At 41.7% G+C, this 27,603-nt stretch overlaps 4 protein-coding genes across 4 annotated transcripts; 2 read left to right on the top strand and 2 right to left on the bottom strand.

The window, feature by feature from the left end:
* Positions 1-2,219: 2,219 nt before the first annotated feature.
* Positions 2,220-7,790, top strand: cdc23 (CDC23 (cell division cycle 23, yeast, homolog)). The gene is made up of 16 exons (XM_068744733.1): positions 2,220-2,332; positions 2,610-2,682; positions 3,371-3,508; positions 3,600-3,642; positions 3,731-3,836; positions 3,932-4,064; positions 4,219-4,396; positions 4,479-4,576; positions 4,742-4,823; positions 5,457-5,610; positions 6,256-6,375; positions 6,509-6,584; positions 6,665-6,726; positions 6,983-7,061; positions 7,201-7,320; positions 7,404-7,790. The coding sequence occupies exons 1-16, from the start codon at positions 2,220-2,222 to the stop codon at positions 7,554-7,556; spliced, it is 1,728 nt and encodes a 575-aa protein (XP_068600834.1). The 3' UTR covers positions 7,557-7,790.
* Positions 7,791-8,149: 359 nt separating this feature from the next.
* kif20a (kinesin family member 20A) lies at positions 8,150-14,224 on the bottom strand. Its single transcript, XM_068744887.1, has 18 exons — positions 14,057-14,224; positions 13,751-13,873; positions 13,505-13,624; positions 13,230-13,368; positions 12,967-13,142; positions 12,367-12,466; positions 12,067-12,279; positions 11,876-11,987; positions 11,727-11,801; positions 11,498-11,641; positions 11,110-11,278; positions 10,884-11,030; positions 10,185-10,324; positions 9,995-10,097; positions 9,455-9,650; positions 9,284-9,366; positions 9,054-9,191; positions 8,150-8,512 (listed from the first exon to the last, which is right to left on the bottom strand). Exons 1-18 carry the CDS (start codon positions 14,222-14,224, stop codon positions 8,150-8,152), a joined length of 2,709 nt encoding a protein of 902 aa, XP_068600988.1.
* A 1,229-nt stretch (positions 14,225-15,453) lies between these two features.
* Positions 15,454-19,346, bottom strand: zgc:175280 (cationic amino acid transporter 2 family protein). The gene is made up of 11 exons (XM_068744009.1): positions 18,977-19,346; positions 18,719-18,874; positions 18,352-18,505; positions 18,114-18,247; positions 17,793-18,015; positions 17,322-17,458; positions 16,971-17,073; positions 16,423-16,556; positions 16,172-16,338; positions 15,844-15,952; positions 15,454-15,740 (listed from the first exon to the last, which is right to left on the bottom strand). The coding sequence occupies exons 1-11, from the start codon at positions 19,344-19,346 to the stop codon at positions 15,598-15,600; spliced, it is 1,830 nt and encodes a 609-aa protein (XP_068600110.1). The 3' UTR covers positions 15,454-15,597.
* A 3,603-nt stretch (positions 19,347-22,949) lies between these two features.
* Positions 22,950-26,997, top strand: casr (calcium-sensing receptor). The gene is made up of 6 exons (XM_068744691.1): positions 22,950-23,134; positions 23,239-23,545; positions 23,769-24,608; positions 24,693-24,923; positions 25,652-25,775; positions 25,865-26,997. Exons 1-6 carry the CDS (start codon positions 22,950-22,952, stop codon positions 26,995-26,997), a joined length of 2,820 nt encoding a protein of 939 aa, XP_068600792.1.
* Positions 26,998-27,603: the final 606 nt, after the last annotated feature.

A 27,603-nucleotide genomic window follows, 5' to 3' on the forward strand; every position in this document is an offset into this window, starting at 1 on the left:
CAAACTTAGGTGTGCAATTCATGCAATCCGTACCCCATCTGCTTGATCACATTGAAGTTAATTTGCTTTCTCCTCAGGGATCTAATCAATGCCTCCTGCTCCAAAAAAGTTGTCGAGTATGTATCAGATATGTAATTTTAGAGAGGCTGCTGGTGAGAAGTCATAAAGAAATATAAATATAATAAATAGGACTGTTTAAAAAAATCACCCAATAGATATGATGTACACTTAACCCCAGAATATGTGATAAACTATTGCTATCTGTATTATTTAATGTCAGAACAGATCTTAAGAGACACCCAGACACGGTTTAATTTGTATTGATAGATAAGGCATCGGCCTGGATGAGGTTTTTCACTGGCTTCCGCACATTGTCATTTCAAACGTTTACCCTCTGGTCTGGACTGGAGTTGAATTTCTCTTAATTACATCACCTGAATTTTTTGAGCCAACCAAAGTTAGTGCTGTCTTCGTGACTGGTCTGTTGTAGAAAAATCAAACTTACCAGTATGATTGACCACATCTAACACATCTGTACATCTAATGTGTGTACATCTAATCTAGCACACATAATACATGAAAATGTTAATATTAGTAGAAGGCCATGTGCACCATCAATGTGGCTGAATTTGATGGACGAGAACATGACGAGTCGTGTCTGCCCTGCACCAGTGAAGTTCAGCAGAGTATAGAAGCTGACAAGAGCTCGACATTCAATCAAGTAAAACACGGAAACAAAGTTAAATTGCCTCCCCTTTAAAAAAAAGAAAAGAAATCACCAATGAGTTTAAAAAATGTAATATTGATATACTTGGAGAACATGGATTAAGCATAGCAGAAAGACTTGTTCTAAATACATAAATAAATATGGGACCATAGTCCATCCATCTGCAATCAATCTGGAAAATTCAACCATGTGTGCGTCTATATTTCATGCTTGCATGCTCACTGAAAGGTCACTGAAGGTGTTGTCGTTCTTTGCAGTAGCCTGGCCTCACCCTGCCCTTTATAGAGCTACGCAGGCAGCTTTGTGGTCGAGCAATTCAACAACACAAAGTCAACAAAGACCAGTTTGAAAAAGAGACTGTGGGTTAAGATTTGCATTACTGTAAATAGTAGCAGGAACATTATAGCGGGCATCAGAAAATATTTTTAGACCTGGCTGGCTGCACAAATAGTGTATTCTTATAGGGTAACAAATGAACTGGAATAGACTGAAGAGGAAAAGGAAGACGGTATGTTTTGAGAAACTGGCGCAAAAATACACTCTTTTCACACTGACTGAAACTTTAGTGTGTAGAACACCATGTGTTAAGTGAGGCATGGGTTGTGTATTTGGTCCACATCACCATTGTTTCACTGGTTTCACTGTAGATTCAGTAATGTTGATCCTTATCTTTACGGTGTTACCATTAAAGTCTGGATTTAAGCCCACTTTCCAACAGGGTTAAGCAGTCGGATGATGGTGGGTATAATAGGCATCTGAAGATTTGAGTGGAAAAAAACCTGTAAGCTCACAGCAAAGAGAGCTGTAAGCTCTGGGTTAATGTGGGTCTCAGAGAGAGACTAAATTTAGAGTGAGAAATCCACACAATGTTGTGATGTCTTTATCCAAGAAACAGGGCAAAGTTGGTGAGGCAGGGTGAGAGCAGCATCTAACGTTGGATTGTTGCATTTATATAACAATTGCGCAACAAAATATTTAATGATACTAATAAACAAATCCATCCATCTATCCTCCACCGCTTATCCGGGGCCGGGTCTCGGAGGCAACAGTCTCAGAAGGGACTTCCAGACTTCCATCTCCCCAGCCACCTCCTCCAGCTCTTCCAAGGGGATCCCGAGGCATTCCCAGGCCAGCCGAGAAGAGACATAGCCTGATCCTCATCCCACTCGCTTCACACTCAGCTGCAAATCGCCCCAGTGCACGCTGAAGGCCCAGGCTCGAAGAAGCCTGGAATAAACTCTATGTGGCTCAATGCAATGGAGTATGTGCAGTAAAAAATAAGGATATATAATATTAATGCCATTACTAATATTGTGATTTGATATTAATTATTTATATTAGGATTACATAAAAAATGAAGTATCTTTCTAGAAAAACAAAACCTGTACGCTAATTTCATTATTTTGACGATAGTACGAAAGGGAAATGATGTCATAGTAGGCGGGACTACCGTGTTGTAATTTCAACCAATAGCATGCGTGCTCGGTAAAATATGAAAATGGCGGCTCTCTGTAGTGAGTATGGAGACCTGGTACAAATTAAAAAACAGCTTATATCCGTAATAACGCTTTGTAAAGAAAGAGGACTTCTCCACAGCGCGAAGTGGTGAGACATGCTGTGACTAATATGCCGTTGGATGCTTGTGTTTTTTTAGTCTGTCAGCTCGGTATCAGCATTAGCGCAAGTTTCCAGTGAATTAGCTAGATTAGCAATACAGGTAACAAGTATAAACACACATGGAACACTACTCTCAAGATGCACCCGACTGTCCACAACACCTAAACCTACCAGCACGATTTTGATGCTTCTCGCAATAAATAATTGGTGTGATATTATATGAGCCTTCCAGGTATATCACATGCTTCCTGTGTTTTCTTTTTAGGGCCTCTGAATTGGCATTTGCTTTGGTCCCACTCCCCAAGGATGAATTACCCCCATCGCCTCCTTTTACAGAGGTCTGTACACTTCGAGGATTTGAGAATTCTGGTTTTAATTAAATGTAATTGCATATTTTCATGTTGTAATACATTTTTTCTTCCTAACAAACGAATGTGTTACACAGTCGATCAATGTGATAATCAGTTGCTTTTTCCTAGTCGTATGCAGATTATAATGATGATTAGTTTGTAGAACCAATTCAATAATTTGTTCGGTTGTCTACTGGAATTTGTATTTCAATTGAATTTCACTAGGCCTATGCTTTAACATGTTAAAAACAAGCAAAAGATGAAATTGAGTATTAAGTATCTACAAATAAAACTTTATCTGGTGATAATTTTCTTCTAGGTATTTTTTTTCCTGTAATTCTTTGGAGCAACCTGGAACCAGAATTAATAAAGTTCTATCACATCACATCACACAAATTAATAAATAAAATAAAAAAAAATAAAAAATAAAAAAATCTTATCTTATCAGCTGCAGTTTCGGTTAGTTTGTTTTTCTCTCAGGAAGGGAAACATTATATTAACCCCCTGGTGACAGATTTAATGTAAACTGCTAAATTGGCTGATATTTAGTTCAGATGGCCTCACACAGTTATTACCTTTTGAAAGCCCATTGTGTTTTCATCGAGACTGTTTTGTTTTTTTGTAGTGATAAATGAATGAAGATGATTGAAATGAGATCTCTCTGTCCAAAACATAGGAAGATGCACAAGACCTGGATTCCCTTACCTTGGCCAAATCGTACTTTGACCTGAAAGAGTACGACCGTGCTGCTTACTTTCTGAAAGGCTGCCGCAGTCAGAAAGCTTATTTTCTCTATATGTATTCTCGCTATCTGGTAAGAATCTGTAAATACCTAGCATGTCAATTTTGGAACAAGAATGATTTTTATTTTATTGTTTAACTATTTTGACCTACCTTGTCTTCAGTCAGGTGAGAAAAAGAAGGATGATGAGACTGTAGACAGCTTGGGTAAATATTTTTTTTGCGTTTTGCGTGAATATTTTCAAATAACTGCATTTTTGTTACGCTTTTATTAATTTTTTTTGTTTGATTCTAGGTCCACTGGAGAAAGGTCAGGTGCGCAATGAAGCTTTGCGAGAACTGAGGGTGGAGCTGAGTAAGAAGCATTTAACAGCAGAGTTGGACGGGTTTGCCCTGTACCTGTAAGTTTTTCCTCTTGAGTGAAAACGCTGTCCCCAGAATGCATAAAGTAATACATTGGACTGATGCTAAAACAGCATGTGTGTGTAAAACACAGGTATGGGGTGGTGCTTCGGAAGCTGGATCTCCTGAAGGAGGCGGTGGAGGTCTTTGTTGAGGCAATTCATGCATTGCCGCTTCACTGGGGAGCCTGGTTGGAGCTTAGTAACCTGATCACCAACATTGAAATGGTAAGTTTGCTGTTTATAAATATGCAAACTGTGTCATTAGCTTCATTTTACACCAAAGCTCAAATCTCTAAACGCAATCTAATTTGTTAAAAAACAATGTTGACATCAGGTGATTATAGAGTGTGGAATTCTTTCTCCTCATCTTTCTCCCCAGTTGAAGTCACTGTCTCTGCCAGATTGCTGGATTAAAGACTTCTTCATGGCCCACATGTACACAGAGCTGCAGATGATTAAAGAGGCATTGCAGAAATACCAGAACCTCATTGAGGCCGGGTTTTCCAAGAGCACCTATATAACATCACAGATAGCGGTTGCCTACCACAACATCAGAGGTTTAGATTTCTACCTTTCTCCATCACAGTTTTGCTGCTTGTGTTAACAGCTTTAGTTTTAAAACACACATTTTCATTTCAGATATTGACCAAGCTTTGGCGCTATTCAACGAGCTGAGGGAGCGGGATCCGTATCGTATTGATAACATGGACACATTCTCCAATCTGCTCTATGTCAAAGTGAGTTCACCACTTGTGATGTGATACTTAACTGATTGGCAGAGAAGAAGTGTGTTTTGACTCTTTTTTATTTTTTATGATAATGCGCCCATTAGTGCATCCAATATATTGAAAACGGTTTACGTTCACTGATGATGATGATGATGATGATAAATTCTTCCACAGAGCATGAAGCCAGAGTTGAGCTACTTGGCCCACAACCTGGTGGAGATTGACAAGTACAGAGTGGAAACATGCTGCGTTATTGGTATGTGCTAAGCCAAACTCATTAACATTAATGTTTACCGGTACATAAATACAGTATTCAAAATTCTGAACCCTATACATATCCTGTGAACCTCAATGCAGTCCATGTTGTTGTTACAGTATAAACAGTCAATTAGCATGTTTATTTCATGTATGACTGAGTTGTTGTATTTTTATAAGTGACTTAATGCAGATTTAAGATATCAAAATATGAACTCTCGTTTGCTACAACCTTTTGTTGAGTTGTTACTTGAACACAAATACTTTCAAGTTTAGAACATTACCTAATCTGCAAACAGATTGTCCTATTTCATGTGTTAAACCCTTGTTCTAATTTAAAAACACTGTTGAGTTCAAAATGTTGAATGGTTATAGTTTATTCCTTAATATCTCTGTGTTTAATGTAGTAAAAATGAACTTGTAGAACACGTTTGAAGACATTTCCCTTTCATCTTAGAGACTTCTTAGTTCTGAATGGCTGGTGGGGATACATTAACGCTAATGAGAATCAATAAATTCAATGAGTTGTAGGAAACCCGTTGTATAGGTTTCACCTCTGGGCTGTAGCCCCCCCCCCCCCTCCCCTCCCCACCCACACAGATGTCTTAATCCTATAAAATTGTCTCCCCCACAGGCAACTATTATAGTTTGCGCTCGCAGCATGAGAAAGCGGCTCTTTACTTCCAGCGGGCCTTGAAACTAAACCCTCGCTGTCTTGGCGCCTGGACGCTCATGGGACACGAGTACATGGAAATGAAGAACACTTCGGCTGCCATTCAGGCCTACAGGTCAGCCTGGAGACGCATTCCATCATCGTGAATTTTTTTTACTGACAGTCCCCAGCTTTCAATTCCATTTTATTTCTGGAGCACCAGATCATAACAGAAAGTTATCTCAAGGCATTTTACACGTGTAGCAGGGAAAGACGGAGCACAAGAGAAGCCCAAGGTCCAACCCACTGAGCCACTGACTGACTGCAGGTTAAGGGGGGTGTAACTATCAAGCGTAACAGTCGTATCTCTCCTTCCATTGCTCAGGGAGGGGTCAGTGCCACACGAAGGCAGATGCTGATGAATGTCATCCCGATTAGGTTCGATTTTGCTACTGAAGAAGTTCATGTAATCTTCACTACTGAGACTTGTGGGAACAGAAGTGTCAATAGAGCTGGTGCTTTGTGTTAGCCTAGCTACGGTGTCAAAGAGAAACCGTGGATTGCATTTGGTCTCTTCTAATAACGATGAGTAAATATGCTGCTCTAAATTATGAGGCTGTTTTGCCAGATTAAACAAGACTCCTCCAATTTTGTTGAGCGCCATATTCTCTCCAGCCTTCGGGCTGTTTGCTTTAACGATCTAATTTCAGAAATGAACCTTTTCCCCAGCCGTATGGAGGATTCCCACATTGTTTTCCACTCTGTTTTTTTTCTTCATTAGGCATGCTATTGAAGTGAACAAGCGTGATTACCGTGCTTGGTATGGCTTGGGCCAAACATACGAGATCCTCAAGATGCCCTTTTATTGTTTGTACTACTACCGAAAGGCTCACCAGCTCAGGTATGGAGTATTAAAAAGTTGTTTCATGCGTGCGTTTCAAAGAAGAAGAGAAAAGACATTTCACAACTAAATGTGTTCTGAACATATGAAATGCGATTTATTTGTTTTAACACACTGGGGTGTATTTTTGCAGGCCCAATGACTCTCGCATGTTGGTCGCACTGGGGGAAAGTTATGAAAAACTTTCACAGCAGGTGGAAGCCAAGAAGGTATGTATCAGCTGTCAGTGAATCTCATTTCACCGGCTCTCTGGCCTGTTTTTGGCCTGAAATGTTCTGTTTTGTTCTAGTGTTACTGGAGGGCGTACTCTGTTGGCGATGTGGAGAAAATGGCTTTACTCAAACTGGCCAAGTAAGATTCTGTCACTGTCGACAGTGGAAATACAAGTCATACTAGAACTACCACCTCACGACGGCCCGTCTCTGCTCCCTAAGAGCTGGACTTTATGGACTTGTAGTGACGATGGATATCACTTTTACCAGCAAATCCAATGATCTTATGGTTGAATAAAATGGTGCTGAATAGTGTCAACATTCTAGTGTCTGACCAATGTCACAAATCTTACGTAGCTCTGTTAACTGAATGTTAATCCTGACTCCTTTGCTAGGCTCCATGAACAGCTGAATGAGTCCGACGATGCTGCGCAGTGTTACATGCTTTACAGCCAAGACATTTTCTCCTGTGGGGTAAGAATTTTACAGGATCTGAACATCCACATTTTTGACATCACTGTCTGTGCTAAACCCTTTAGGTACAGCTAGAGACAACAGGTGTTTTCACGTGCGTCTATTGATTCACTCAGTGTTTGTGATGCAACCTTCACAGGAACAGCTGGAGCACGCGGAGGTGAGCACAGCCCTGCGGTACCTGGGTCAGTACTATTTCAAGAACAAGCTGTACGACGAGGCGTCCCTCTGCGCCCAGCGCTGTTGTGACTACAATGACGTAAGTGCGCCTGCATGATCCGAGCGCTACGTTCCGATGTTGTGTAAACTAACGTGCTAACTGGTGCCGATGGTCACTGGCAGGCTCGTGAGGAGGGAAAGGCCCTGTTGAGGCAGATCTCGCAGGTCAGAGATCAGATTGAGACGCCATCAGCGGATCTGTTTGCCCCGCTCTCAAACAGCAACACTCCTGTTAGGAGGGTGTCTCCGTTGAACCTCATTTCTTTCACACCCTGACACCAGTTGGAGCATCCGGTGACACGGAGCTGGCGGTCCGCGTTGGGAGACCGTTCACCGTGTTTGTCCATGACAAAGGTGAAAACAAGGCTATTGACCAGGAGCACACCTTGAACTATTTCCATAAATACAAAAACTTGTTTGGTTTATATTTGAGTTGTTTCATCAATGCTGTGCATGTATATATGTCATTTGTATAAATAAAGCGTGCCTGCTATGCAAGGCTTGTCTTTATCTTCGTATTTTCTTTAATGATGTGTCTTAAATGTCATTATCAGAATGAGATGAAATGCATGTTATATAATATGGTACTCCACTTTCACACTTTATTGTGGGAACAAATTCTTACAGCAAACCATGTGACCAAAGGCAGATATGATTACGTACACGCATTGCTCTTAACAGTACAGCGTACAACCACTTGAGACGCAAGCCTTACGAGAGCATCGTAATATTGTAACCATATTTTAGATTTAAAAGTTTTCCCCCCTTTAGATGACAGATCAAAGTGAATATATACAAAACAATATAAAGTTTCCAGCAAATAGTTTTCTCTTTGCATAATATCAAATTGAAGCCGCTGCCACTGAATCTTAGTACTTCCCTTTGAGAAAACGAGGGGTGGGGGCGGGGCTGGGCGGTGGAGACTGCTGGCGAGACCGCAAAATCCGTGAAGACGGAGTTTCTTTTGCTGCTTCAGCAACGCGATTGTTGTATTTACGCGTTGGTGAACAAGTCGGGAACAGAGAGGTGAAAAAGGGTCGTTTTGGTGGGGGCCGGTTCTCATCGCTTGGCACCCCACAGCCCCTTTTCTTGCAGGAGCCAGGTGTGGCAGTGGAGCCTGATGGGGGCAGCTGAGGCTGACCAACATGCATCTGGGCTAAGGTTCCTGCGTTCCGCCTTAGGTCAGCTTTTACAAGAGTCAAGCCATTATGGAGCTCCACCAGGATCTGGTCCTAAGAACAAGTCAGTGGGACAGGGTTAGACACAGCTACAGCGGGGACGGTGAAGTGAAGGGGGTGGGGGGGGGGGTGCAACGTGAGGCCATATTAAAGATCTGTATCATGCTTTTGCAGCCATCACGTGGTGCAGTGTTTAGCAATCTAGATATATTTTAAAAAGCTGGCTGCATAAAAGGTTGTTAGTGAAGAGAAGAAGGGGAGAAAGCAAAGGAAATATTTTAAATTCAGAATGGTGCTTTAAAAATACTAATAACTACTGCGTGTATCGAGTTAAAACATTTGTAGCCAGCATCCAATCGAGAAGAAATAAACTGGGGTAATTATTGTGGCCGAAATGGTTCACGTTTAACAATATGAACCAAGTCAATGCCCAAACAGTCTTTCTTCATCAAGCTTCAGCTACTGAAGCGTCCGGAGAACGGAGCTCAAGTATTTGTTTCTAGTTCCAGACTGGTTTTATCGAACACAATTCTGAATTGGATAAATTCATTCCCAGTCGGGAGCATCTTAACTGTAAAGGTCTGAGTGGTCGTACCTGTTTGGCCAGCGTCTCATCTGCCGACATTACCGCCTGCCGCAGCCTCTCTCCTCCCGTGTTGCGACAGCAGGCTCGTTCACCAGACTGCAGGCCCGTTCCAAGCCTCTGCAGGTCCAGGCGGAGTTGACGCAGGTTCTGTCAAATTAGAGTATAAAAATAAAATGCTACTCTTTATGACAAGGTAGACAGCTATGCACCACGTTTAATTAGGTATAGCAGTAGCTGACCCGTTGGCCCTCCTCCAGCTTCCTGTCAGCAGCGTTGCCGAGGGTTCCTGGGAGGTTCAGCTGCATCTTCAGGTTCGTCAGCTCTGCACAGGCAAGCAGAACCAGCACAATCTGAAACATTCTAATATCAACGCTTCATCAGAGCAGTGGTTCAGTCACCTTGCAACGTACCTTTTGTTTTGGCAAGCAGCTCAGAGCGACACTGATCGAGCTCAATGCGAAGAGCACTGTGATCTGATTGGGTCATGAGGCGCTGAGAACGGCGAGGGGCCACGGAGTCTTCCTGCGGTACGGCCACCGGGACCGATTGAACCTCTTTGCTCTTCTCAAGCTCAGCGGTCAAAGCTTCGATCTCTTGGTCTTTCTCCTAAATGAAAGGATATAAAGAAAAATGACCAGTGGCAATTTATAGCTTGTAACGTTTACGTCACAAGCCAGTTTAAAAACATTTATTGTAGAGATCTACAACCGTTCTTGACTATCTAAAATTAAAGTCTGTGTAGGAATATAAGCAGTAAGAAGAATGTAAAACAAATATCTAGAATTATATTTATGATATCAAATGCAGGATCTCGGGTGTCTGACATGTATCCAATTAAAAATGATCGTCACTAGTAAAATTTAACCTGTATTAAAAATCATTATTGTAAATATGCGGAAGTAAAACATTTCCCAGTCATGCAAACTACGGGCTGATGCTTTTGCGCTCACCTCCAGCTCCTGACTGTAGAAATTCTTCAGGTGTGTTTGAATGATATTGATCCTGTCTTCACACCTCTCTTCAATGATGGTCCGCTCCACCTCCAACGAGTCTCTACAGAGTTAAAGGATACAGCTCGGTATCATTTTTACATTCCAGAACTTTGTTGTAAATTGTCAACCAAGAGGAGATGTCAAATACCTGAAGCCGTCCTTCATCTCTGAGATGACCTCCATCATCTCGGACACCACCTCCTCTCTCACATTCGCTTCCAGAACCTCCCTCTCTTCTCGCTGGCGCTGCACCTCCCTCTTCAGGACATCGATGGCCTGCAGCAGAGCCTGAACGAAGAATAGCCCATCATTAGGAACAGTGAGGAATCTGAAATGCTGCTGAAAATGGACTTTCTGTATTCCTTATAACTGGATACCTCAGCCAAGGAGAACTTTTTTCATACATACAATACTTTGTGAAAATAGTTCTAAACAGATTTCAAAGAAATGTGAAGTGAAAGAAAGTGACCCCTGACCCTCTGGATCAAGGTGTGGATCCAGAAGTGTTTTTTCCCCAGCATTGGTGGAGACGTGTACTTCTATTTTCAGCTCATCTGCATCATCTCAGTGCTATATCTATATCGTAATATGCAGAACTCAGGGGTAGTACGGGTAGCGTCTCCCTTGAGCCGGTCCCGAGCCCGGATAAATCCAGAGGGTTGGGCCAGGAATGCAATCCGGTGGAAAACTTTGCCAGAATTAAGCAATCGACTAAAAGGTTTATTTGCAGTGGCGACCCCTGACGGGACAAGTCAAAAGAGGAAGAATATGCAGAACTCAAAGAATGCTTTCAGAGATGTGTTTTCTGACAAAGAAAATTGGTCTTGCCTATGATGGGAGATGTTACCTCATTATCAAACATGGTGATGTCTCCCTCCTCGACATCACTCTCATCTTCTTCCATCACTGTGCTGTTGTTGCGGTTCGCTCCCGGCTCACGCAGCAGCGACAGGATGTAGGCCACTCTGGTCTTTGTGGACGGGCCGTGGATGAGCTGAAACGTGAGGATCAGTCTAGACTCGGAACACAGAGTGGCACAGCGGCTGCGCAGTACGCTGGGAGCATCCCCTTACTTGAGTAGCGATAGCTGAGAACTTGAGGGCTTGGAGCGTCTCGTCGTAGATGGAAGCGCATGCAGTGACGTTGACCACCATGCTAGAGGTCCCCCGACCACAGAAATAACCCTGCAGGACACGGGTCAGTTTGCTGTCCCTGAAAGGCACCACCTGAGGGGGCCGTGTCCTGTGGATACATCAGAACGTTCTTATAGCCCCTTCACTATTACCTGTACAGATGTTTAACATGAAAATTATTCAGAGACGAGCTGAGCATTAATGTTCATTCTTGACTCTAAATTCCTTACGAGAAGTTTACCAGAGTTAAATTTAGTACATGTAACACACCAGAACCTCATCGACCAGTGCCCCCCCCCCTTAAATATGATGGGTAAATACTACGTACTTATTGTTCTGGTTGTGCCTCAAAGCAGCAATACAGCGGCCCAGTGTTAAAAGGGAGGTGTTGATGTTGTTGGCCTCCTTCATCCTTTCACCGCTCTGCTGGTCTTTGCAACGTTCAGAGCCAGCCAGATCACAGACAGTCAGCCTAAAGAGCACACGGCCATGTTTGAGCACAAAATCTGAATAAACCAACACCGACAGTAGAATGGGAAAACAAGAAGTTCACCTACTCGCTGACGTGCATGACTGGGAATGAATTTGCCTCCGGGCGGATGTGCAGGACACGGATGGAGAAAATACTGTGGCTGCGAGGTGATGAATGCACGATCAGAGTTGCAATAAGCTTCAGTAAAAAAAGAATTGTTTAATGTGCCCCTACCTGCGGCTGGAGTTTTGGTTGTGGTGAGTGCTGGCGAAGCTCTGATTACGGAGTCCGACCCTCACGATCCTCCAGGCTTCCTCGGCACTGCGGACCTGGATCCAAGCAAGGTCTGAAGAGCCAAGGCATAAAACCCGTCTCACACAAAGCAGTCAGGAAGGTGAATCAATTCTGTGAACGAGTCGTGTTACCTTTCACGTAGGGGTTGCCCTGCTTGTCATCGCTCAGCCGCAGCGTGATCCTTTTTCTCGGATAAAGTGAGGGGGAAGCGTCCAAAAGGTCGTACAGGAATTCATTGTAAATCTCATAAAAGGACACCCAGACAGAGAACTGCACGCCCTCCTCCAGGTTCTCTCCTCCACTGTTTGAAAGGCCGTCAGGCTCCAGAAAAACACTGTCGGTGTCTACGAAGTCACACAAAGTACAGAACATAAGATACGTCTTTAAAAAGGTGGAATACTCCCATCCAACACAGCACGCACCCTCCTCACCTCCAAGCTGGGTTAGTGCGCTACTTGTGGAAGAGAGTCCTCCAATTCCGCTGTCCCAGACTGTTGTGGTACCTCCTCGACGACAACTCAGATTCTCCTCCTGTAACAAAAAGGGAGGCATGTATCGACTCATGCCTGTACGCGAGGAGGCTTTCTTATGAGTATAGTAAGGTTGTAACACCGAGTACATAACTTGTGCTAAATGATTTTTCCTTTGAGAAGCCAAACCTTGGTGGCACAAAGGGCGGTAATTAGCAATGTAAATCACCTCCGCCTTTTTTCTTTTACTTGCATATGAACAATGTAATCCATCAGGCACTACTTCCTCTACAGCCAGCGTTTTGGAGATGGGAACATCCCTTTCTATTTTTGGCATTGCGTCACAAGCTGCCTAAGAAACTCAGAAAACTTAAAACTGCGAGTAATTTATTCTTGTTGGATGTTAAAACCCGATCGAAGACTGACCCACTACAGGTCGTTTGAAACCGAGACAGATATGCAATGAAATATTACCGACACACTGAGCAACAACAGACGCTGGTACCTGCATGAGGAAATGACATGTTTTGTACCACCTTTAAAGCTTTCTCCTCTGTATACCTCCTTCAGTAGAGAGTTTCTGCGGATTTCCTCCACTCTGATCTCACTGGCATCAAGCTGCCTCACATCCCGGTACAAGACGGGCTTGAGGTCCACAGCACCATGGAGACGACCTTCTAGTTTCCTGAACAGGGACGCCAAAGCCCGTGGCAGGAGGCCCGCCTCTTGACCACTGCCTGCAGGTCAAAGAATAAAGCGGCAAATACATGAACACACTTGGGCTTGATACATGCAAGTGTAAGACAGAAAACAAAAGTCCTTACCATGAATAGTGTAAGTCTTTCCAGAATTGGTGACGCCATAGGTGTAGAGGAGCCTGTTTTCTCCTTGAAGCACCTCATTCACCATCTTCTTCATCGTGCACTCATAAACCTGTTGCTGTGTGGTTTCAGGCTTAAGAATCTAGCAAAGACAGGTGATTAAAAAAAAAAAAAAACATTGGCGGCTTTCGTTGGAAGTTCTCAGGATTGTTTTGTTACAGCATGAATCCCGTTTTCTTTTTCTTTTTTAACACCAGGCACACGCGTGACTCTCCTACCCTTGAGAAAATGAACTTGTGCATGTTCTGGGTGACGCCCCTCTCTGCAGTCCTCATGTTCTGAGAGTCTTTCGGCGCTTTGAGCAGCAGAGTCTCTTCGTCTTGAACAGCCACACAACCCTGAAAGAATCGTTATCCTTGAGCAATGTGGGCAGAGAGCAAATGTACTAAACGCAACAAATGCACACATCTACCCAAATGGAAAACACACAAGAAATGCTAAAGTTCATGACTTGATAGTCGTACCTGCTCCTCGCCCCTTCCTCTCTCTGCTTCAGTAAGTGGTCGGATACGCAGAAAAACCTTCACCCTTTCTATGGTCGTCTCATCACAGCTTCCGTGTGTCACGACTGCAGGTTTAACACGATTCTAGAAATAAAATAAATATTTCAGTCTGCTCACAGATTTTTTTTTTTATATCATGGCAAAAAACAACAACATACAGGCATGTATATAATATTTAAAAACATCTTATGGATACATTTTTGGTCAGAAATGCTGAATGGAAATTATAAAGTACAGCACAAAGGCAACACTAATGTTAAATCTCACCTGCTCCATTACGGATTTCTGGATGTCAAGGCCAGGGGAAATGACAGATATCTCAGGCAGACGTGGCCTCGCCGGGCCTCCATGCTCTGCTGCCGTAGACTCGAACACGGCTATTTCCTCATCCTCGTCATAGGGACATCCACACGGGGAGGACAAAGACAGCGCCATGCTCGTCTGTTAATAGAATATAACCTTCAGGATTATTAAGTAACAGCAAAATGGTTCAAACATACCCAGGATCTGAATTAAATCGTATATTCAAAGACCCAATTAGGCGACTGTCACAGGTGTGAATGTATTTCTAACCCAAAGATGAGCCTGTAATAAAGCGTAAACCTTCACTGGAGAATAAGATTAGTACTTTTTTTGACAGTATGTGGTCCTCAGGCAGCACCTCAGTAATAAGATTTTCCCTTCCCAAACTGAGGTGACCGGCTCTATGGGGCAACTCTAACTTAATAACTTTCCGTTGCTGCTATGGCAACATGTTTCTGCCGGTCTGGCTTGCGTTCTTCTTCTTTAATTAACAACGTTTGAAAACCACCTGTGAGGGTGTTACCGCCAGTCCGCCACGCCTCGGGCGCGTTACTCCCAGGCGCAGAGGAAAAACCAGAAAGACAAAGCACCTATTCTGATTTAAAAAAAAAAAAAAAAAACATTTGACGTTAGACAGCAACGTTTAAGATTGCTCTTTTAACGACACAATATAGTGAGTTATAATGCTCCACGAACACAACTAGCTAAACAATGCTACATATCTGAGTTTTAATGAGAGTATGTTTCAGCGTGCGGTGAGTGGATGCGGACGAAATTAAATTGAATTGCTCCACGTAAAAAACAAAACAAAAAAAAACCGCAGACCCCGTAGATTTTTGTGTCTCGATGATAAAAGCGTTTCTTTCCGCAGTCAACATATCAGCTGTACGGTCATCGACATGCTTCATGGTGGCTCGATTAAACCACCTCATGGAAAATGTTATATTTTCTTACCTCGAACGTCGAAGAAATTATTAGTTTACTCAAATGCTTGATTAAAAGGTTGACTTGATTGTACCAGTCGAACCGGAACGCCGCTAACTCTAAAGTTTATCTTCCTCTCGATTTCGAAATGCTCCCAGCCGTCTCTGAAATATTTTACCCGACTCGCGTTTTGGTTTCGAACAACGCGCTTCCGCTTCAGGGCGAGTCACTGATTGGCTAAAGTGACTGCCGTTATGCTCAAAAATGCCAGCTTCCCGCCTTCTGATTGGATGGCAGGGTTTCACTTGGTGCACGAGTTAAAACGCTCCGCCAGAAACACGGAGTTCCCATGTGACAGAAATAAATAATTCTCACTCACACTATAAAATAAAAAGATGCTCTTTATTTCCTACCGAATGTTCAAAATTAATGAATAACTAAAGGCTACAATTTCCTGAGCTGTATTTATTGACAGCATCTACTTCCAGGGCATGTACTTTTGTTGGAAACACATTTTGACTAAAATGAAAATAATTTACCCACAAAATGTTCATATTAATATTTCAAACATGTCACATTGTTTATCCATTTAACTCTTGACCAGGTTCAAAGTTTTGCTCCACAGAGGTGACGATGCTGTGAATGCTGGCTTGATTGTCTGAATTTTGGAGCCTTTTTTTCTGCACGCTGTGCTGAACACCATAACAGAAATAGATGATTAAGCCTGTTAAAATAAAATGGCAATGGTTATTGCATATTCTCTTAAGAATGTAAGCAATATGAAAATATATGAAAATTTGTAGGTGATAGCATTATTGTTCATGTACCTACTGCCATCCACACTGCATAGCGAATCCAAGTGTTTGATCCAAATTGCACCATTAAATATACATTAAAAAAGGTGCTGAAAGTGGGAAGCAATGGCACAAAAGGAACCTGAAATGGTAGATCAAAATAAAAAATAAACACACACTTTGCAAGATATACAGTATTGCATGTTACTGTGTGGACAATCTTCTTTGTTAAGTGTGTTTCCAACACTGAACAAAGTGTGTAATATCAGTTGTGAATTTTGACAGATGGAAATAAATATTGCATTATATCATTAAGTGTGCAGGGAAAAAATAGCACAAATGATATGTGAGGAATAGGTACCATAAAAGCAGCCTTGGATTTACTCTGTGGTTGTCTCCAGATGGCCAGTATATTTAAGACTACCATTAATACGATCACAGAAACACAAAGTAAACTCCACCAAACAAGGCGCTGCAGAGAATCTACAGCCAAAGATATGACGAGGCTCAGGATGATAACTAAAAAGACTGAGGAAAACAATGAGATTATTATCAGTGGAAATCATCCATAATGAGAATAGTGATTGAAGATGTTTATGAATTATCACTTACTCAGAAAAACAGACAACCCAGTAACATTTTTTGATGTTCTTGTGGTGGCTTGTGAAGGAGGACATAATAGTCCCCTGACTGTAAAGGGTTCTGGTTCTCTGAAACATGATTCCTCACTGAGATCTACTTGGTATCTGTAAAAAAGAGTGCATATAGATCATATAAATGGAATGAGTCATACACACAGTGTATGTGTGTGTGTGTGTGCATGCATGTGTATTTGTTTGTGTATGTCCTTTTACACTCCGGGCTATTTGTGTAGAACAGCAATGGAGTGCAAACATAATTATAATCAGTGATTAATATAGTATAATAAAATTACAAGAATAAAATACCAATGCATTTCATTCTTTAATGTTCATTTGTAGCATTACTGTTCTGTTCAAACCACATCACACACATCACCAGTGGCGTGCACGTCATTGACCAACACATGATAAGCACGATTTTCTTTTGATCTCAATCTTTGCTTTTATAATGCATCACTATAATACAAATAATACAAGAAAACAGTTTTCATTCATGTGAATAGTTGTGATAAGTCATACCTTAAAATGAGGATACATATGGAAACAAGTATGTAGGCAAAGAGGGTGCCGATCGACATCAAGTCAACCAGAGCCTTCAAGTCAAACAATAACGCCATGATAGCTGAAAAATATTAATAATTAATACTTAATTTTAAAATGAATAAAATTCCATTCTGGTTACATTAATTTATACGGAAGCGTATTGCATTCACTGAGCTTCCGTACAATATTTACCAAATGGTTCATATTTTCCTGTCAATGATATTAGAACATTTTGTCCCATTGGAAAAAACGCCTGAGTTTAAAATGATGAGGAGCAAGAAAAACACTCCAAGAAAATACAAATAATGAGCAATGTTGGCTTTTTACCTGCTACGATCCCTGAAGCCAAGGTTGCTATGGTGGGACTTTGTCTTTTGCTCATTTTACCGAGAGATTTGAAGAGAAGTCCATCACTGGCCATGGCAAACAGAACACGGGGCATTGGGAACATTGTTCCTAACAGGCTGTGGCACAAATAATCCATCATAAAAAATTATGTTTTGAACATTGTTTGCTTCTGTTTTAATTTGGAACATTACATTGATCCTCATTTACATCTGACTCTACATGTTAACTAAAAATATTCAATCGTTCATTGAATCTTGTCTGCTTTTTTTCTGCTTTGTAGGTCACGGGAGTTGCTGGAGCCTATCCCAGCAGTCAATGGGCGAGAGGCGGGGTAGACCAGGGGCAGTAATGATAATAAAATCAAAAAATACTGTGGGAAAAAATGAAAGTAAAACCAAGTAAAACACATGCATTTTTCTTTGAGTTACAAAATTGGGTTGTGATTCTTACCTTGCTGACAGAGCGCACAAAGATCCAACAGCAACTGCATACCTTGCAGGGTCCCAACCAATAAATATAAAGGCTGCAGGCAGAGGGTTGTGAACACTCAACAAATAATACGGCATCATGAGGGTCAGAGCAGCAGACACAGCAAAATATGCCAGGAAGCAGATGAGGAGCGATGCCACGATGCCAAGTGGGATTGACTTCTGAGGGTTTTCCACCTCCTCTCCTGGAGAAAGAACAGCACATATTGTCATCTACTCTGTGGCATGTTGATACATCCTTTTTTGATTTGGTAGTGTCCTTTCGCAGTATATATTCATTTACCCATTGTGGCAATACAGTCAAATCCAACAAATGCATAAAAGCAAGTGGCTGCTCCTGCTATTGTTCCATCAAATCCAAAAGGGAAAAATCCTCCTTTGCCATACATGGTGGAGTCATTTAGTGATGTGTTGTTTCTGTGAATAGACATGTTGATACTATTGGTCATTTGGTAATCAACAACATTGATAGCTACCTATTTCACATGTGCCGGTATATGAAAGCAAACAATAACCCCGACTGTTCTCCTGGGAGAGAATCTTCAGCAGTGAACCAGTTGCTGATGTCCCCTTTGATGGCTCCACAGACGACAACAAACAGCAACACCAGAATGTTAATTGCTGTGAAAACCTTGTTTAAAATGGCCGACTCTTTAACACCAAATGCAAGAAACGCTGGAAAGGAAACACACAGAAAATATAAGGCTGATTCCCATGGAATCAAATGGGACATTGGCTGTACCGGTAAATATATATATATATATACATATATACAGTATATGCATTACAGATAATGTTACTCTCTACAGTGTTTTACCGCCTTCTACCCATTAATGACAAGGATCAAATCTAGTAGGACGTTCCAAGGGGTTAGATCATGAAACTTGCCTGCCAAGAGCATGATAAGAGTGGCAGCAAAGAAGTCTGGATAGGAAGCGAATCCAGGTAAATCCATCCCAGCATGTTTCCACAGTGTGCTGGCGATGACATTTCCAATGAGATCGTCAAAGGTCCCACTCCACGCTCTGGCGATACTTGATGCTCCTCAAAAGCAGAAAACAAGAAGGCGTGTCACGGGTGCAACACCGAATTAACCATTTACTAAATAATATCAAGAATTCATAATTGCTCATACAAAGTCATTACCTATGACATAAGACAGCAACAAGTTCCAGCCCGTCATAAAAGCCCATATCTCTCCTACAGTCACATAGCTGTAGAGATAAGCCGAGCCAGTCCTGGGAACACGAGCTCCAAATTCAGCGTAACATAGCCCTGCAAACATGGATGCCACCGCTGCTATCAGGAAGGAAATGATGATGCTCGGCCCGGCTACATTCCTCGCCACTTCCCCTGACAGCACATATACACCGGTTCCGAGCGTGCTGCCGACCCCTAGAGCCACCAGGTCGACGGTGCTGAGGCATCGCAGAAAGCTGGACGCCTCCACTTCAGGCTCCAGAGGCTTCCTTCGGGAAAGGCTCTCCAGGAGCAGCGTGATCTTTGACCCGGACATTCTATCAAGACAAAGCAACAATGAAAAAAAGGATATATAAAATAAGATATAAAATAAACTTATCTTTCATTTAATGTGTTAAACAGACCAGGTGTCAGAGACGTATTCACCAGGTACAATTTTTTTATGGGTTTGATAAGGATGGAAGTCTTCCAACTGAGCATCATGAAAGAAAGAACACTTTGTACAAGACATTAAATAAGCAGCGCACTTATGTACACATGCCTTAACTCCAAAAGGTATTTACATACCTTACAGTAAACCAATTGAATCAATGAGTAATAACTTCTCATTGATTCAAACCTTTACAATTTAATATAGGTGCAATTATTATATTAACACACAAACTGAGCCCCTATTATCATCACAGAAAACTCCTACCTTATCGGCTGAATGCCACAGTGGGATGTGTTTTGATCTTTGATGCACCCGCCGCTCATCCGTCCTCCGTCCAGCTGCCCCTGCTGTATGAAGACCAGGCCAGATCCTAGTTCAGGATTCGTCTGCTTACTCACACGGTTCAGTACCTGCTCTCAGAAATGTGAAGCTTTTGTTGGATCTATTTTTGTTCGCTCTTGCGTTGAAAATCAACGTAGTGTCAGGATTCTGCTCCCAGAGTCCTGACTCCACATGTTCGTTGTCTCCCTGGCTCCACGTCCCAGGCTGTTCCTGTGCAGTCTCCGTGGCAGTTCTGCGGTGCCTCCCTACCGACGCCCTCCCGGCTCATCTTGGGCCTCCAGCTGGATTCTGGCGAGTTGACGACTTCAAGTCCTTCCTCCTGAAGTTCATTGCTCCTTAGTGGGCTATTAAAACAGCTCAAATCTGAAATCCTGTGTCGTGCCTGTTCAGGGCGTCCAGTCCGGCCCAGCCCCCGTGACACGTAGCAGAAAACCAGAACAGTACATTTATCAAAGAAGCTGATTTATCTTGGACTTACCTTTTTTTTTTTGCCTTTTCGCATATAGCTTAAATGATACTTTTCACTAAGTCACACTTTCTAAATAAAGGTGTTGAAATTACTCTGAAAAGAACGTTGACCTAGTTTTAGAGTGGTTTCTCAGAGCCGAGAACGTTGTCTGTTATCATATGATGATTTTTGGGAAAACATAACCCGCCTGTTTGCGTGACACAGGAAAAACGGGTCCGCCTAAATGTAAATGAGCTCCACATATTAAAAGAGTAAAAGACTTGATAATGTCTTGACTAGTTTTACAAACAAATATAATCCATCATACAAATGAGAACCGTAGTAAACCAGATGTTAAATATCCACACTGATACAGGAAGTATTTGAATTAAAAAATCATCACCTTTTTGGAAATGTGTTGTCCTCAATCGCAGTCTCTATGTAATGTTGTGACATGTGTGGCAGCAGCAGGTATTTTTTGAATACCTTTGCACACAGACAAGAGATTTCATCATCATCCAGTAAATGACTGTGGAAATTAAACTGCACACAGCTATTTCTGTTAAATCAAAAGCAGTAGATTTTGAAATTGACAAAAGCAATGGGATTCACGAGGTATTAAAATCTATTCAAATGAGAACTCTGCCGAATGAACCAATAAAAAAAATCCTATTTTGGACAGATGTCTTTCTACACATCTCATCTTAACAACCCTTAATGTCTTCACTGTTGATGTGTGTTTGTGCTTGGTGACCTCACTTCAATGCAGCTTTGACAGGACAGGCTCTGCAAACATGGAGCAGAAAGAGCTCTGGCATACTCAGACATACATGCAGCATTCAAAATTGTGTTTTGGGTTTTTTTGGCTAAAGGAGAGGGAGATCATTTAACCTAAAGAATAAGAAATCATGAAGTAAATTTATACTACTGTTTTTTAACCATTAATTTTTAGGATGTCGACCTTATGTCACAAAAATCACACACTCTTTTTTTTTTTTTACCATAGACATCTGCTTGGCAACAAATTCAAGAATAAATCATTAGAGCATAATCATTCAACTAATTGTTTGAGGAACATCACGCATCACGGTGCAATCCACTGCTCCTAGGATTCGAGGGGTTCCTGGTACCATGCTGCTGCTTCTCTGGCAAATGCATTAAGCAAAGATTAAGCCTGCCTAAAGGCCGATCAGCCGTGGCCATTCATGCACATGTAACAGGAGCAAAAGCCCCAGCAGATATAAGAATCCATTTCAATTTGTATAGGTGCCAAATGTACTAAGAAAGGTTTTTACATCAATGAAGTTTTTTTTAAATATACCCTCACAAAAATGTGTTGGGAAAAGAAATCCATCGACACTACTACACTACACTTTAATGAAAGTTGTGGACAAACATATCTCCTTTATTTCATTCTCACTGTGTCGTATGGCAATGATGATAATCTTCCTGCAATATTATGATTGCAGAGAATAACTACAAAATAAAGTAATCTTTCTTAACTCATGAGGATGTGATGACATTAGTACAGGTCGAGTGGCTGAGCTTCATTAGCCAAAGGAAATGGACTGCCCCTCTCTCTGTTAATGATTCATGTGCAGAAACAGGGTCAAGAAGCACCAAACGCCACCGACCAGTGAATTCACTCATCACACTGGACATTTTGGGAAAAGTCCTTGAAATCTGTGCATAGCTGCTGGTTAACGCTACAGGCTAAATATAGCTCACTCACAGGAGTTCAGAAGGTGAGTTTGACTTTAGGTTATTTTTCCATGTTTGGCATATCAGTTGATTTAATATTATCTTTCTTAGCTTGGCGTTTTTCTTTTGAAATCCATTTTCTTTATCAGCTTGGAACAGGTAGGTTCAGGTTGTATATTTGATAGTGTGGTCAAGTTAAATAAGTCAGTGGATTGGCTTGGACAATTAAATGCCATGGTTACTTAAATTATTTTATTTAAAATAAATATATCTAAAGAAAAATGTGTATTTCATCCAGAATAGTAGCAGTAATAAATTAAAATCAATTTGATATGATTATACTACTCTCTATATTAGTAAATATGGCAACCGGCGGCTCCTACAGCTGTTAGCTCCTTGATTATCGGGACAATGTTCCAGCATTTTTCCAGCAGCATTTTCCAGATGCAGTGGGCTTTTCTCCATGGTGACAGGGTTGAGTGGCCACAGCATGTGGGAGGAAGGAGGGTCATTAGAGTGTGACTTCGATCTCAGCTCATGTAAATCTGCCTCTCTTTCAGTTCTGAAGGGACTTTTAAGCAATGTGACTGCAATGTTAATTAAGAATGAGATGTCAACATTATTCTCTTCTCAGAAACAATATGAAAGGAGTCAACTCCTGAAAAAAAAAAAGAAATCTCTTAACAAAATATGGAACTTCCCAGTTCTGCTCGAGTGGGCAATAATAGCCTTAGGTCACATTGACCCCGAACACCTTTCTCCACCTGTGTTCTCGTTAATATGGGAAAGTAAGCTCAGTATCATGTGATTGTAGCTTGTTTGACAACTCAAACAAATGTATAATATCCCCCCCACCCCGCTTTTTTTCCCTCCAGTCTGATCATTGCCAACATGGGCAATATGAAGCACTGCAGACATCAGATTGGTGGTAGTCGATAATACTGAGAATACCTTCACTCTAAGGAGTAGAACATTATATCTTAAGTAAAGGAAAGATGAGGTTGGCTTTGTGTTTCCTGGTACTGTTGGGGTCTGGTTACGTCATTTCGACATATGGCCCACAGCAGAGAGCACAGATGACTGGTGATATTTTGCTCGGGGGGCTTTTCCCTATACACTTTGGTGTTGCCTCAAAGGACCAAGACCTTGCAGCCCGGCCAGAATCCACACAGTGTGTTGGGTAATATATTTTTTTTATATATTGAATAAATGTGAATCTGAACATCATATGACTGAACGTGTTTACCCGACTCACTGACATGCATGCTTTGCTTGCCTCCACAGGTTCAATTTCCGTGGCTTCCGTTGGCTCCAAGCCATGATTTTTGCAATTGAAGAGATAAATAACAGCAGTGCCTTCCTGCCAAACATCACGCTGGGCTACAGGATCTTTGACACATGCAACACGGTATCAAAAGCCCTGGAGGCTACGCTTAGTTTTGTGGCCCAAAATAAGATTGACTCCCTGAATTTAGATGAATTTTGTAACTGCACTGATCACATCCCTGCAACCATTGCGGTAGTTGGAGCTGCAGGATCTGCAGTCTCTACAGCAGTGGCAAACCTACTGGGTCTTTTTTATATTCCTCAGGTAAGTAATAGCAGCACAATAATACGTCACCTCAGCCATGACCTTAAAACTAGCTAAATGCTCTATAAAATATGGCTGATTAAATATTCTGAAAATGATAATTGCATGCAAATCATTTTCTGCAATACCTTATATAAGAAACCAAATACTGCATAAAGATAATTCACAGCAATAATCAGAACAAAGTAAAAATCTTTGCACCTTGAAATCTTTCTCATTTCAGATCAGCTATGCCTCATCGAGTCGCTTACTGAGCAACAAGAATCAGTATAAATCCTTCATGAGAACTATTCCCACGGACGAATACCAGGCCACAGCTATGGCAGACATCATTGAGTATTTCCAGTGGAATTGGGTCATTGCTGTAGCCTCAGATGATGAGTACGGACGGCCAGGGATTGAAAAGTTTGAGAAGGAGATGGAAGAGCGAGATATCTGCATTCACCTAAATGAACTTATTTCTCAGTACTTTGAGGATCATGAAATCCAAGCTCTGGCTGACAGGATTGAGAACTCCACAGCTAAAGTGATAGTGGCGTTCGCCAGCGGTCCAGATATTGAGCCTTTAATCAAAGAGATAGTCAGGAGAAACATTTCAGATCGGATCTGGATCGCCAGCGAAGCGTGGGCAAGCTCCTCCCTTGTTGCCAAACCAGAATATCTTGATGTTGTGGCCGGGACTATTGGCTTTGCTCTAAAGGCAGGGAACATACCTGGATTTAAGGAGTTTTTGCAACATGTTCAACCAAAAAAAGACAGTCAAAATGAATTTGTCAGGGAGTTTTGGGAAGAAACATTCAACTGTTATCTGGAAGACACCTCTAGACTGCAAGAAATTGAGAATGGCAGCACCAATTTCAGGCCTTTGTGTACTGGCGAGGAAGATATTACAAGTGTTGAAACCCCATACCTGGACTACACACATCTTCGTATCTCCTATAATGTATATGTTGCAGTTTACTCCATAGCACAGGCTCTACAGGACATACTCACTTGTACCCCTGGAAAAGGACTTTTTGCCAACAACTCTTGTGCAGATATAAAGAAAATGGAAGCATGGCAGGTAAAATGTTGGCTCACAACCACAAAATTAAGCATCTTAATATCTATTAATCAAATCAGAATCATCCAAATGTGTCCTTCACAGGTCCTGAAGCAGCTCAGACATTTAAACTACACCAACAGTATGGGAGGAAAGCTATACTTTGATGAGAATGCAGATCAGCAAGCACACTACACCATCATAAATTGGCAGAGGTCTGCAGAAGACGGCTCTGTGGTGTTTGAGGAGGTCGGATACTATAATATGCATGCAAAGCGAGACGCAAAACTGTTCATTGACAAGACAAAGATTCTGTGGAATGGATACAATTCTGAGGTCAGTCGGGTTTCTTGAGGATGTGCTTCCCTTCTCATTCTCGTGAGATAATCTGCCTGGAACTATAAATATGCAATTACGATGAGAATGTGATATAATGATGATGAAATGCTGTTTAGGGGCAGTTGAAGATTTTTCGAGTGTACATTACATTATTACTATATATTATAAACACCCTTACATGTGAGGGTAGCTGCATTAGAAAGAAAGTGGAATGGCATTTTGGTTTATATATCACTAAACTAAAAAGAACTAGCACTGTTGGCCATTCGCTAATTGTTGCAGAAGGGGCTCCAAGCGTGCATGAATTTCACATTTCTTTAATGTCTCTTCACCATAATGACGTTGTGCAAAATGCACACAATGCAACTCTGTTGCCACGCCCACGCTTCTCACATGCTTAGTTCCTATCAGTCTCTTTGTGCAAACAGATGGCAAACAATCACAAAAGCAAAACCACAATGTCAAGCTTGTTTGTCTAGCGTGTATACTCAATACACGGATCTCAGCTGTGTTTGTTGATCCGGTTATTCTATAGATTGTTTCAGAAAGAACATTGTTTGAATGCAGTAGGTTTTTAAAAAATGCAAAGAAACTTCCTATAAATGATGAGGCCATCTTGCAGCTGAGTGATATTTGATTTAAAGTACTACACCAATTAGAGTTGAACACACATTCCTCTGTGGATTTATTTGCTGATGCAACTCCTCCGTGTTTATATCCCTCAGGTACCATTTTCCAACTGCAGTGAGGATTGCGATCCTGGTACAAGAAAGGGGATTATTGACAGTATGCCCACGTGCTGCTTTGAGTGCACTGAGTGCTCAGATGGCGAGTACAGTCATCAAAGAGGTATTGAGAGACCAAGCCTTTACAATCTCATGTCTACTACACTTTGTTCACGTTGCCATCTCTTATGCTGATTATTTTTATTTACACAGATGCCAGCATTTGCACAAAATGTCCACACGACTCGTGGTCTGATGGGAACCACACATTCTGCTTCCTGAAGGAAATTGAGTTCCTCTCCTGGACAGAACCATTTGGGATAGCATTGACCATATGTGCAGTCTTGGGTGTCGTCTTGACAGCCTTTGTGATGGGAGTGTTTGTCAGATTTCGTAACACCCCTATAGTGAAGGCCACAAACCGAGAGCTGTCCTATGTTCTCTTGTTGTCACTTATCTGTTGCTTTTCCAGCTCCCTTGTCTTCATCGGAGAGCCCCAGAATTGGACATGCCGTTTACGCCAACCTGCCTTTGGGATCAGTTTTGTTCTCTGTATCTCCTGCATCCTTGTGAAAACTAACCGGGTACTGTTGGTATTTGAAGCCAAAATCCCAACAAGCCTCCACCGTAAATGGTGGGGGCTGAACCTGCAGTTCTTATTGGTGTTCCTGTTCACGTTTGTCCAAGTCATGATCTGCATAGTTTGGCTTTATAACGCGCCACCTTCCAGCTACAGGAATCATGACATTGATGAAATCATTTTCATCACTTGCAACGAGGGCTCTGTGATGGCACTCGGATTTCTCATTGGCTATACATGCCTCCTGGCAGCTATATGTTTCTTCTTTGCTTTTAAATCACGGAAACTTCCGGAAAACTTTACAGAGGCCAAGTTCATCACGTTCAGCATGCTTATATTCTTCATAGTTTGGATCTCTTTCATCCCTGCATACTTTAGTACGTATGGCAAGTTTGTTTCAGCTGTAGAGGTTATCGCTATATTGGCATCCAGCTTTGGGATGCTAGCGTGCATCTTCTTGAACAAGGTCTACATCATCCTCTTCAAACCCTCCAGGAACACGACAGAAGAAGTCCGATGCAGCACTGCGGCTCACGCTTTCAAAGTGGCTGCCAAAGCTACACTCAAACACAGTGCAACAAGAAAAAAGGCCAGCAGCACTGGCGGATCTTCTTCCTCGTCTCCATCTTCATCCATCAGCCTGAAGACCGACGGCAATGGCTGCGAACCTGCGTCAGGAAATCATAAGCCGAGAGTGAGCTTTGGTAGTGGAACTGTTACTCTGTCCTTGAGTTTTGAGGAGTCGAGGAGGAGTTCTTTGATGTAACAGTCAAACTGTGATTTCATTCAAATCCATTTATAGCATGTAGTTTGGACTTTAACTTTAATTTCAGTCACGCAAAGATATTTTCATTGACTTACTTCTCTAAAATTTCACTTGAGGAAAACCATGTCAGTTCAGCCAATACACTGTATTATAGTAAATAATAATAATGTACACTGCTAATAATAAAATGTTTTGTACAATTAAAGCTATATTACATAATCTATCTATCTATCTGTCTGCCTGTTATCCATCCATCTATCTAAATAAGGTACTATTACAAGGAAAATGTGGATGATGTCATACTAGACTGAAGTGAGTCATAGCCTGCTTGCTCTTTGTTCTGCCCCTTCAGAAATGACGGATAATTAGCGAATATCTGGCACGGAGCGATGTCAATAAATGTTCAATTAATGTTTTTAAGTGGCAAAATATTTATTAACACAACAAAAGTCTTTCTGATGCAACTAAATTCAAGCTATTCAAGTAAACTCGTGAATCCGTTCTTCCACATCTCTGACCAGCACCGCTGCTGAGAGCCGCTTTCAGGCTATACATGGGTTTTAAGAAACAATATAGATCTGCATGAGGAGCAGGTGAAGGGGAAAG

This window comes from Brachionichthys hirsutus, chromosome 10, assembly GCF_040956055.1.
Source record: "Brachionichthys hirsutus isolate HB-005 chromosome 10, CSIRO-AGI_Bhir_v1, whole genome shotgun sequence".
NCBI lineage: Eukaryota > Metazoa > Chordata > Actinopteri > Lophiiformes > Brachionichthyidae > Brachionichthys > Brachionichthys hirsutus.

Bases quoted from the DNA above. Each gene is read 5' to 3' on its own strand.
- cdc23 (XM_068744733.1), top strand. From the start codon at position 2,220: ATGAAAATGGCGGCTCTCTGTAGTGAGTATGGAGACCTGGTACAAATT. The intron at 2,333-2,609 runs GTGAGACATGCT...TTTTCTTTTTAG, and splicing joins CTTCTCCACAGCGCGAAGTG to GGCCTCTGAATTGGCATTTG. The intron at 3,837-3,931 runs GTAAGTTTTTCC...TGTAAAACACAG, and splicing joins GACGGGTTTGCCCTGTACCT to GTATGGGGTGGTGCTTCGGA.
- kif20a (XM_068744887.1), bottom strand. From the start codon at position 14,224: ATGGCGCTGTCTTTGTCCTCCCCGTGTGGATGTCCCTATGACGAGGAT. The intron at 13,874-14,056 runs GTGAGATTTAAC...TTTTATTTCTAG, and splicing joins AGAAATCCGTAATGGAGCAG to AATCGTGTTAAACCTGCAGT. The intron at 10,098-10,184 runs GTATTTGACATC...TTAACTCTGTAG, and splicing joins GAGATGAAGGACGGCTTCAG to AGACTCGTTGGAGGTGGAGC.
- zgc:175280 (XM_068744009.1), bottom strand. From the start codon at position 19,346: ATGTCCGGGTCAAAGATCACGCTGCTCCTGGAGAGCCTTTCCCGAAGG. The intron at 18,248-18,351 runs GTCGGGGTTATT...GTCTATTCACAG, and splicing joins GATTCTCTCCCAGGAGAACA to AAACAACACATCACTAAATG. The intron at 15,741-15,843 runs GTACATGAACAA...TTATTTTAACAG, and splicing joins TGCAGTGTGGATGGCAGTAG to GCTTAATCATCTATTTCTGT.
- casr (XM_068744691.1), top strand. From the start codon at position 22,950: ATGAGGTTGGCTTTGTGTTTCCTGGTACTGTTGGGGTCTGGTTACGTC. The intron at 23,135-23,238 runs GTAATATATTTT...TTGCCTCCACAG, and splicing joins GAATCCACACAGTGTGTTGG to GTTCAATTTCCGTGGCTTCC. The intron at 24,609-24,692 runs GTAAAATGTTGG...TGTCCTTCACAG, and splicing joins AGAAAATGGAAGCATGGCAG to GTCCTGAAGCAGCTCAGACA.